The sequence below is a fragment of the Hippoglossus stenolepis genome, chromosome 5 (genome assembly GCF_022539355.2).
Source record: "Hippoglossus stenolepis isolate QCI-W04-F060 chromosome 5, HSTE1.2, whole genome shotgun sequence".
Taxonomy (NCBI): Eukaryota; Metazoa; Chordata; class Actinopteri; order Pleuronectiformes; family Pleuronectidae; genus Hippoglossus; species Hippoglossus stenolepis.
This window is the reverse complement of record NC_061487.1, coordinates 6,378,987-6,389,912: the sequence shown is the minus strand read 5'-3', so window position 1 is coordinate 6,389,912 and position 10,926 is coordinate 6,378,987. Positions and strand designations below refer to the sequence as shown.

General features: G+C 37.8%; 1 protein-coding gene across 4 annotated transcripts in view; it reads right to left on the bottom strand.

Annotated features, from left to right (window-relative positions):
* Nucleotides 1–447: 447 nt before the first annotated feature.
* The window catches only part of cacna2d4b (calcium channel, voltage-dependent, alpha 2/delta subunit 4b), a 68,969-nt gene continuing 58,490 nt past the window's right edge, over nucleotides 448–10,926 (bottom strand). For 2 of the 4 annotated variants that reach the window (XM_035156113.2, XM_035156114.2), the window contains 9 exons: nucleotides 6,934–7,004; nucleotides 6,006–6,081; nucleotides 5,739–5,791; nucleotides 5,044–5,099; nucleotides 4,712–4,732; nucleotides 3,912–4,029; nucleotides 2,922–3,037; nucleotides 2,502–2,584; nucleotides 448–1,734 (listed from right to left, as the gene is read on the bottom strand). In XM_035156113.2, the coding sequence (XP_035012004.1) occupies nucleotides 1,633–1,734; nucleotides 2,502–2,584; nucleotides 2,922–3,037; nucleotides 3,912–4,029; nucleotides 4,712–4,732; nucleotides 5,044–5,099; nucleotides 5,739–5,791; nucleotides 6,006–6,081; nucleotides 6,934–7,004 (696 nt within the window). In that variant the 3' untranslated portion in view covers nucleotides 448–1,632. The remainder of the gene's footprint in view (nucleotides 1,735–2,501; nucleotides 2,585–2,921; nucleotides 3,038–3,911; nucleotides 4,030–4,711; nucleotides 4,733–5,043; nucleotides 5,100–5,738; nucleotides 5,792–6,005; nucleotides 6,082–6,933; nucleotides 7,005–10,926) is intronic. The other 2 variants (XM_035156115.2, XM_047339752.1) reach the window with 1 other exon arrangement.

The window sequence follows — 10,926 nt, the reverse complement described above, 5'->3', positions numbered from 1 at the left end:
TTATAACGTATAACTATATAACATACAACACTTTAACATGGAACATTACAATGAGTTAAAAAGAATTTAAGCTATGACCTTTTTAACTGAATAACCTGATGTTTGTGTGGCTCATACTGTGACATTTCTTCATAACTTTCTGCTGTAGCATTCTATTTAACTCACTGTGAGTATAATATAACAGCAGTACTTTGCAGAACATGGAAAATTTTCTGATAAATGTCTAAAAGGGTAAAATAATGACATTTAATCTCCAAAAGGTCGAAGGTCATCTTCACTGTGACAAAACACCTCTTTGGCCATAATATAAAACAACTCAGAATGAACAGAATGGGAACTGTGACCATATTGTATAAATCTTGAATGATTGGATGTCAACAAATTTGGACATTTTCATCCACTTGGTGCTGGAAAGTAAAGTGAAAGAAAAACAAACATACCAACAGGTAGAAGCAAAAAATGTATTAAGAATCCAGAATTAAAAGCCGTTAGACTTAAAGAGGACATCCAACATCTGATGGTTTCACTTAAAGGCTCCAGCTGATGCAGATACAGTATTTTCTCTCATACCTGAGTCATGTTTAATGTGCCGGGTAGTTCATCTACAATAGATCTGTTTTAAATAACAGGTCAACTGACGTCTCTAGTTGAATGCAGTGAAAACATGTTTAATACATCTAGGTGACATATAAGTGCTGTTTACACAGGAATTAGTTGCATCCCAATGAAGTTTGTTTAAATGTTAAAAGTTCTTGCTCTGCTGCATTTTTTGTAAAAAATTCTGACATATACAAAAACCATCCAATAATATCAAACCTAGACCAAATGTGCCTCTCTTTTAAAATAGGCAATATATTATTATATCTTTCACCTGAAAATCACCAAATCAGAGATTCCTGGGAAGTTTTCTGATGACTTAATAAGATGACTATATCAATACCATATCTTGTGTCCCATCATATGTAAAATATGAGACATGTAAAAGAAATGTTGGTGGAAATTTTAAAAGCTGTATCATATTTTAAGCTCTCTGTTCCTCTTTATGGGAAACCAGTCTAAAAACAAGCTACTATGTATTGTAGAAATCACCTTTCTGCCACTCACATTGACTTATACACCACAGTACATTGATGTCATCACCATCTGATTCTTTGTCTTGTAACTGGTTTTTTTTGGTAAATAATTTCAATGTAAAACTCTACTTTTATACAATATTTCTGTATCAAAAAGCTACATTCTTGTTGTGAGTAATGGCAACATTTCTCCAAACACAAGCTGCACTGTTTAAACTCCAGGTTCCTTCAAGAGTCTGTTCAGAGCTTCAGCAGAGTGATGACTCCTGATTCTCACGCAGCTCAGAGCCGCCTCTCAGCTTAGCTCCTTCTTCAGTTTGACTTATTCCAAACTGACAAATGAGTCCATTTAAAAAAAGAATAATCTCATAGCCCTTTGTCTCCACTGCAGAGTGAACTGCAGCATGTCTGAGCAGTGGGGGGACATCTGAGATATTCCATTGTCTCATGTGGCAAGTATTTAGAAAAACTTCCTTTGGCTATTTGGTCAGTGTTTTGTTATGGTACATCCTCGCTCCGGCTCCCCTGTGAGCATCCTGATTGGTGGGTTAGTCCTGGTTTACGTCCAGTGGTGGAGGACCAATGAGACGAGTGCAGAGGCAGAGAGAAGAGAAGAGGACAGGGAGATGGCCGACGCTCCGCCACATTCCTTAGCATTCTCCTGTTGAAGTTAAAGATGATATGTGTCTGTATTTGTTATTAATGTACAACATATCAGCATTTTATCAACTGCATTCACTTTTATTAGTTCAAGTATTATCTGTTTGTGATTAATGCAATGAATTGATGACTTAATATATGATTTCTTTCCTTTGCCTGTTTAAAGTGAGCTCTGTGCATTGTACATAAACCAACCAGTTGCATGCTAAACCCCGTACACACAGCTGAGTGCAACAGGAATGTTAGAGGAATGTTAATTTTCATTAGCCACATCAACAGCTTAGTATACATTGTCTATTAAAATGACTATTGTTTATTGTAACATTAAAGGATCATTTAGTTGAACACATATTAATAACACACTATAATGTTGCTATAAGCAGCAGTGATGGTATTTTTAATTGTTTAGATGATGTATTTGTAAAGATTTATAATTTCTCATTTCATCTGTGTTTAGCTACAGTACACTATCATTCAATATCTGTGTATGCAACACTGGAAGAGTTGTAGTTATTAACAAATACATGAACAGATAAACTATAGTTATTCATTTAAAATACTAACAGTGACTTAAAGGTAAGTGTTACCATGTTATGTTTTCTTATTTGTTTGTTGATAGTATTTTTTTATTAATTAAATATTTTTATAGTCATGAATCTAAAAAAGTCACACACAAGTCAGTTTGGTCAGTATCAGTTAAACGTGCTCTGCTTCAGAGGCTGTGTTTTAAATAGTCCATGTGTCCACCACAGCGTCAGCAGCGCTCACCTTCGGGTGGTAGGAGTGGCACGACTCCGGACGCCGCCGGACCTTCTGGGATTTCATCCTGTTGCATTTCACTGTGGCATTATGTTCACTGGAGTTAAGGAAAACTGAAAACTGCTCAAGAGAGTGGAATTCTAGGAAAATAAACCAAGACCAAAGACAACCGGCACGAATGAGAAGAAACAAATGAAAAGACAGACTGGCTCTTAACTGACGGACCTGACTAGTTGGAATATGGACACTTATCCCTCTGGGCTGCACTGAGGGGTATTTGAATGCACCACTCGCTCTTTACACGAGTTTCTATTGAACCAACACCATCAGCACCACACTGTCCAAATCACAAGGTCACAGCTGTGTCCTCCCTACAGCGTCTCCAGCAGGGGGCGGTGTTGTTGCTGCTTGTCAGTGACTGAAGGATATATTTGATCTCTTTGGGTTCCAGCAGGATCGCTCCATACTGACGGGAACAGTCACAGTCGGCCTGAGTCACAACCAGAACCAGGTTACTGTCAGGAATCTGCTGCACCACGAACATCCTGAAACACAAACACGTTACAGCTCATCAGTCAGTCATCAAACGTGTTAGATGTAGGTGAAAGGGAACTATTGGCAGATATTGAATATAAAATAATCTGTGTGATGTTTTTACTAGTGTGTTCCATCTAAAACACATCGGGTCCTCTCTATGGAGGCCGCCGTGTTTTTTTTTCCAGTTATCCCAACCTGGACAAACTAAACACCTTTTGAGTTTTTATGACAAGTGAATGCTACCACAGGTTCTCTTTCATGTTTGTGAGGGAGGATGGGGTGAGGGGTATTCAGCTGCAACATGCAACATCACCACTAGATGTCACTAGATTTTACACACTGAACCTTTAATAAACAATCACAGATCATATTCACTCAGTTAACAACAAATAGCTCGTGATTTGGAGCTATACAAATAAAATTGAATTGAAAATTGAATTGAATTGGTCTTCATCAGTCCAATTAACAAGCTTGTTAACTTCACTGTAACAATAATATATAGGCAACATAATAAAATATATAATAATAATATCTTTATTTGTACAGCACTTATCTAATCAAGGTTACAAAGTGCTGCACAAAATACATGGCAACAAAAAACAAATTAACACAAAATAAAAGGTAATCGAATATTAGGGACGTATTCAATTCAGTTCAATTCAATTCAATTTTAAGCACCAAATATTAAGGTCGAGACCTTGAAAATTATAGAGAAATAACAACAGACCTTTAAAAGATAATCAGTCACAATGTTTGGTAATTATAGGAAATAAACTGACAGATGATATTCCTTTTAGTAAATAGAGGAAGAGGATTTCATTTGTTTAGTTAAGGTCAGTGTGTGTGTGTGTGTGTGTGTGTGTGTGTGTGTGTGTGTCGTACTTCTGGCAGCGTCCACACTTGATGAGGCTGTTGGCTTCTCTGATAGATGAGTCGTACATGAATCCAGGATACTCAGTGTCACAGGGCTGCTGCGCCTCCACCTTCCTCTGCTTGTGAGCTGAAACAAACACACACACACACAAATTTGAATAATATTATATTTATAAATATAACAAAGGTGTTAGGGTAAGACCTATATTACTGGGAAAAGGTCAAATTTAAAAACCTCTGATCTGTTGTGTGTGAGGCTGTTAGTTAGTGTTTTGCAGAAGCAGCGGGGGGCAAGCAAAGGGAGTGATGGGACATTTTTGCAGCTTAAATAGGCTGCCAAAATGGGAGGGTGTGTAATGTAGAGGATTGTGGAAAATTAAACATATCACATGATTCGAGCTGGCTGCCTGAACTAGCTCGCAAGCTTCGCTCCCTATATTCAGGTAAACTCACTCTCTTTCTGCCATTTTAAAACACTTTATTGTAAACTTTTTTTTCCATGTCAGGATCCTGTAGGAATGACGACTCAGTCAACCTGTTAACAGGATATTTGTAATCTGATCCTCTAAGCCCCCGCAGCATCTGTTACCATGGTGATTTACCTAGGTTAACAGTGAACCAGCTTCCTGGTGCGGGATAGCCTGAGTTAAGTCCAAATCTAATCTTGATAAGAAGCTAAACCTGACGACCATCAAACCACCCCCACAGTGTGGACAGTTTTCATCGTTTTTCTGTCATTGTGAGGACATGTCCTCTTCATAAACACAAAAACATCAACACACACACACATACAGACATGATGAACTTACTTGTGTGATAACCAGCCTTGGCTGAGTGGATGAAGATGGATCACAGAGCAGACACAGGGAACACACCGAGGTGGTGATGAAGATCATGATGATCATGATGATGAAGATGAAGATGATGATGATGAAGATGAGACCGCCGTATTGGAGAGAGATGTTTGTAAATGAGATATAAATTGTGGAAAAACACACCATCAGCTGCTCTGGCATTTTTCAGCTTCACATGTATTTTATTTAACATCTTAACTTTTTTTAACTTATCAGTAATCGTCATCAAGCACCCGAGCATTGATGAACGAGTCGTTTTACTTGATTTGATCATCAGAGCATCTTACCGTCCACAAAGTAATCAGAGTGCCAGAGACCACAGAGGTTAAAGTCCAGCAGAAACCTGGCAGGAGACACAAACACCTCATTACAGATTATTTAGAAAATCATATGCAACATACCAAACATGTTTATTTTCTCATGGGATAGGCAGACGCTCATTTCTTTCACCTTGTTTAATACAAATTTTAATACAGGTGGTATTGGAAAGACTTTAACATATTTTCAAAAAAGGAAAAGTTAAATTCTGCACACTGGCTCATTAATATAAAATATACCCACTGGACATATTTCACATCCTGCTGATGCTGAGAAACTACCTGCAGCTCTGTCTTCATGTATGAAATTTGAATAGATTTAATATATTTGGGAACTTTGGGAGTTTATTTAAAACGGACAAATGATTTCCAGAGCAGAGTGAAGAGTAATCGATTCAACTTTTATTTATTCCCTTTATAACCTTGAGAAAATGATTGATTTTCGTCTTCACTCGCTGTGATGATTTGATAGGTTCACCACCACTGTTCAAGTATATAAAGTAGCCATGATTGTGAAATGAAGTCTAAGTTGTGTATACGTTAATATCTGAATTCACAGTTGCAGGAGTGCCTCATGTCACTGAAACATCCTGGATCCACATCAGCCTCTTTACCACAGTTCCTGTCAATTTCACTGATAGAAGTAAAAAACCCTCATCCCTTACATCAGTGTGTTGGAGAAGAGCCACTTTATCAACGCCGCAATGCAGTAAAATGGCTGCAAGAGGAAGAGAAACAAGAAGGGAATTAAAGAACTGAGGTTTTTTTTTTGAATTACTGGAAAATCAACAAACTCTTACTGCATATTTCTGTAATGACACTTGTTGCTTACGTTAAATGGACAAAACTGAACATTTAGTTGACTGATGCATTTATAATCAAGACCCATAAACTACATATATAGTATATGTTAGTGCAGTGGTGCGACTCACGCTGAGCAGAGGTCGGGCGCTGCTGGCGTGATGATGAGTGTTTCTACACATCGCCTGGTAGTCAAACAATGACACTCTGCAAACATGCAAACATTCAACTCAGTAACATGTGAGCAGAGAACAGCTCGGGAGTTCACACACAGTCATTCATCACTCTCAAAACAAAAACAATGACGTACATATGTTTGCAGGTTACACATCATTACTGAACAGAGTTAAGAAATGTATTTATATTTGTGTAGTTTTCTGTATGTAATGTCAATCAATCAATTGAATTTCATTTGTATAGCCTATATTCACAAATCACAATTCGTCTCATAGGGCTTATCAAGGTGGGACACCCTCTGTTCTTAACCCTCAACAAGAGTGAGGAAAAACTACCACAAAAACCCTGTTAACAGGGGAAAAGAAATGAAACCTCAGAAAGTGTCACAGGTGAGGGATCCCTCTTGTTATTTGAAATGTATTGTAACTCTCGGAAAAGACACAGTCAATGTGTGTAAAGATCTTTAACTGTACACATTATCATATTTTAAAATGCCACGACTTTGTGTGTAATTCTTTTTCTTCAAGACACATCATTCACATTGGTTGACATCAACTGAGCTTAGATTGGGTGACTGTGGCTTAGGAGGTAGAGCCACTAACCAGAAGGTTGTTGGTTCGATCCCTGTCTCTCCCAATCCCATACAGATACTGAACCCCATATTGCCCCTGATGGCTGTGCCGACAGTGTGATAGTGATGTATGATAGCAGAAGTGCATAGATGCATTGTTGGAATGTGTGTGTGAATGGGTAAATGGGAAAAACTTAAAATGTCTATAACTTGTTTAAAATGTTTAAGTTGGACGTGTAATGTGTTCGCTGTATTTCTAAAGAAAACATAATGTTGAGCTGATAAGAGATCAAAGCAGGGATCTTTCATACTTTTGAAACATGCCCATCTTGATGAGTGACGCCATGACAGACCCGTCCACCTCGCCAAAGAAGCGACCGACCTGGAAACGACAACAAGAAGGTACAGTTGAGATTTGTTCTTCCAGTTCAATGGAACATCCACATTCATCCACAAAGAGACAGTAATTTGTGCATCATCATTTATCAGTTGATATTACAATCAACGCTAATAATTAAAAGAGAAGTTTAATGTGTTAAATCAGTGTGTTATGATATTAGTTGGTATTTTTATGTCTGGACAACTCAAGAGAGTGTTATGACTTCTATTTCAAAACCAATCAGGAAATGGTTGATTGATAATGCCATTTCATTTCCCGTCTGTTCTGTTTAACATGAGTTCACAATTAATGTTTTCTGGATTGTTTTTCTCAAACCAAGCAATTAGACTGATGTATCTGTTTTAAAGAAAAAAAATTGTTAGCAATACATTTTCAGTCAACACAGGAGCTGTGGACTTAAAGGCCTTAAAATCTACAATTTGTTTGAATGAGTTTATGAATCTTTGCAATGGGATCTTACATTAAGCCTCTATGTCCCTCTATGTGTTACACAAATATTACAACAAATACTTGTTTCCCATCTTTTCTTTGCGCTCCTCACTGGTAGAAAATGGTGGTGTCATGTACTAAGATTTAACGACATCTGAATCAGGATCTGATGATTGTGATCTGTGGTCAGACTGTTCAGTCACTGTCAGTGAAATCTGATCAAACACAGCCACAAAGTTCTAATGATGTAGATTAGTTGAGTTTCGTAAATACTGCACCCATCTCCTGTGGAGTACCACACGGCACCATTGTAGGCCCTATTTTATTTTTCTAATAATTGCTTCTGTTAGTCTGCTAAGGACTAGTGAAGTACAAAGTTGGTTTTAGAATTATTTGATTTGTTTTTAAATCACTGCATGGACTGGAACTACATTACATCACCTACTCCACCTTCAGACCCATCAGATCTGCTGACCAATCACTGCTCTCCATTCCATGCCTCCAATTAAAATACGAGGTTGCTAAAATAAAATAAAGTCTTTACTTGTTGGTTGCTTTTCAAAATTATTGTTTGGAAAAGTACATTTAAAGTAAGATAAAAATTGATTTGTGTCTGACAACCAGTAGAGTCGCTCCACAGAGTACTCGTAAGATAGATACACTGTTCTTTGTCGAATAATTATTCCAGCAAATAAAACAACTAATTGTCACTTCAACATTTCTGTTTGGTCACAGATCAAACAAAGATATACAGTGTGTTAATCACCTAACTTTAGAGGTGTTGGTTGGTATGTTCATGAACTGTAGGGAGAGCCAGGCTAACTGTCTCAGGCTAACTGCAAATTCTGTTAATACACATGAGAAATTGGTATCAATGCTCTTTCCTCCCATTTAGCATGTTTCCCAAACATGTGAACTATTCCTTTAGGTAAAACAATCCTGACAGCTCAGTACTCAGAAAGCTGCTGTCCTCTTCCTATCTGCTTGATCACGTGCATCTTACTGAATATTTTATCATTATATTTTTTTCTGATCAATAATATTTTGGCTGTGCTTTCCTTGATGCTGTTGCACTTCAGCTTCAATTCATTTACCAGCAGTTATCTTAGATTCTCAAATCAAAGCAAATAAATTAAATTTCATATTATAAGTAGCTCTTACAAATATTAAAGTACTGCCAACAAACATTAAAATCCTTAAAGAGTGCCATCTTAAACCCTAAATAAAATGATCCTCACTGCACTTCATTACATTTCTTGAGGACATTTGTCTCTTGAAAGGCTCCTCCAGTCTACTGCTTAGACAGAAGACATGATGTACGAGTTTTAAAGATTACAATTTTGATGTAAGGGAAAAAAAATAAAAAGTCTGATTTGGTGGGGTAGCAGCTGGAATAAAATATTAAAACAAAGATTTTCACACTCTCTTTCTCACTCTCTCTCTCATGCTTTGTGTGTGTGTGTGTGTGTGTGTGTGTGTGTGTGTGTGTGTGTGTGTGTGTGTGTGTGTGTGTGTGTGTGTGTGTGTGTGTGTGTGTGTGTGTGTCCCTCCCTGACTGTTTTGCCTAAGCAGCTTTGTTCGTGTTTGCAAGCTGCTCTCTGCCCACACTCCATCTCTGTCTGGACTGGGTTTTCCCAGCAGCCTCAGAGGACTCACAGGTTGCTGAGTGTTAGCAGTCAGATGCTGCGTATGCTGATACTTCACCCTCTTGTCAAACTCCTGCCAGGAGCTATGCAGACATCTGGCACAGGAGCAGGCTCAATTATGATGAGTCTGTATGAGACTGCCATCAGAACTGGTTTACTGACTCAACCAACACCCTGAACATACAGCTTGCAGGACAACATCAAATCATTACATCAAAAACCTGTTCAAATATTCATTCTGAGAGAAGTGGACATGTTTTGGATGTTGATATGGTGGCCACAAACAAATCAATATGTGATCACTGAGATGCACAACCTTTCTTTGTATTCATTATGAAACAGTTCAGAGAAAGACATCTCCTTCAATGTGGTCCAGGAGATGTTCACATTCACACAGCTCAAATAATGTGGCCACATGAGACCCAGATCCCCTCTCAATGTGGTCATCAGATCTTAGGACGCACTCAGGATGCATGTGAGTGTGTTAAGACAAAAAGATTTGCGCTGTCCACTTGTGATCAGATCTCTAGATTGATGTTAATATCAGGTGTTAACGGGGTCAATGACACAAAGAAGCAGTGTTAGTGTGTTGACTAACCTCAGTGAGAAACTGGGCCTGGAAACAACAAGATCCTTTAATATCTTAACTTACAAATCTCCATTCATCCCAAAGCGCAGCTCACAAACACTGAGAGTTTCACCAAATGACACTGCAGAGCTGAGCCTGACCAGCTGAGTCAAGACACCCTAAATGGCCACTATATACTTAATTGCTTAAAATGCCTAGTAATTGAACAGAAGGTTTTCTCTTAGGTTTCTGTCCAGTGGTGCACATTGCAGTCCCATGGAGCTGCCATTGTAGCCACACACTATCAGTCTTGTTAATTTCAGAACTGACTACAGTGGATATAAAAAGTCTACACACCCCTGTTAAAAAAGTTAAACTAAGATAAATCATTTTAGAACTTTGCCATCTTTGATTTGACCTTATGCATAAAACCTATACAATTCAAGCATAAAACTAATCATTTAAGAAAATAAATAGATAAAAACCTTAAATGAACCTTTTGGTGTGAACATCTTTGTTTGATTGATTTGGACAAACTGTATGCTCTGGGTCATTGTCATGCTTGCTGGTGAACTGTTGTGTTTCTCTATAATTTAGTAGGATCTCGACCTTCCTATGTAAAGTGCCTTTACAGTGTGCGGTGTGATTTGGTGCTTTGCAAATAAAATTCAATTGAATTGAATTATGCAAATCCTCGGCTGTGTTCAAATAGAAGTATTTCAGCGGCCGCCATCATAAGAGCTGTTCAAATTCTTTGAAGCATAAGGCAAGGAGCTTCAATGCTTCCTAACTTATCTCCTTTAGCATTGGAAACATCAGGCCATTCTTTGTAAAAAGGAAAGGAGAAAATGCCGTCCCACAATTCTTTGCAGCTGCCATGCAACCTCATAGTTGCACCTGAACACACCCACGTAAATATAAATCTCCTGACACGATCCAAATCTAATGTGAATCCTCACATGATGTCTGAGCTACTGATTTCTTCTGTCACATCTGTCCCGTGAGGAATCACAATAAACAACATTTTAATCCCCTTACTGTGGAATGTACACAATAAATAATTTTCTCCAATTACATAAGGTTTGTTTTTACGTTCATCCCCCACAATATTATGTTATTTCAACATTTCAGTCCTGTTTGTTTATTTTCATTTTCAATTGAATCCCTTTTGTTGTTATTTCTTGTGAGTAAATTAGGTTAAATGTTTCCTCTGTATAAACTGAAACTATCTCTTCTCAGGAAGTGCCATTCTGTGTCTCAC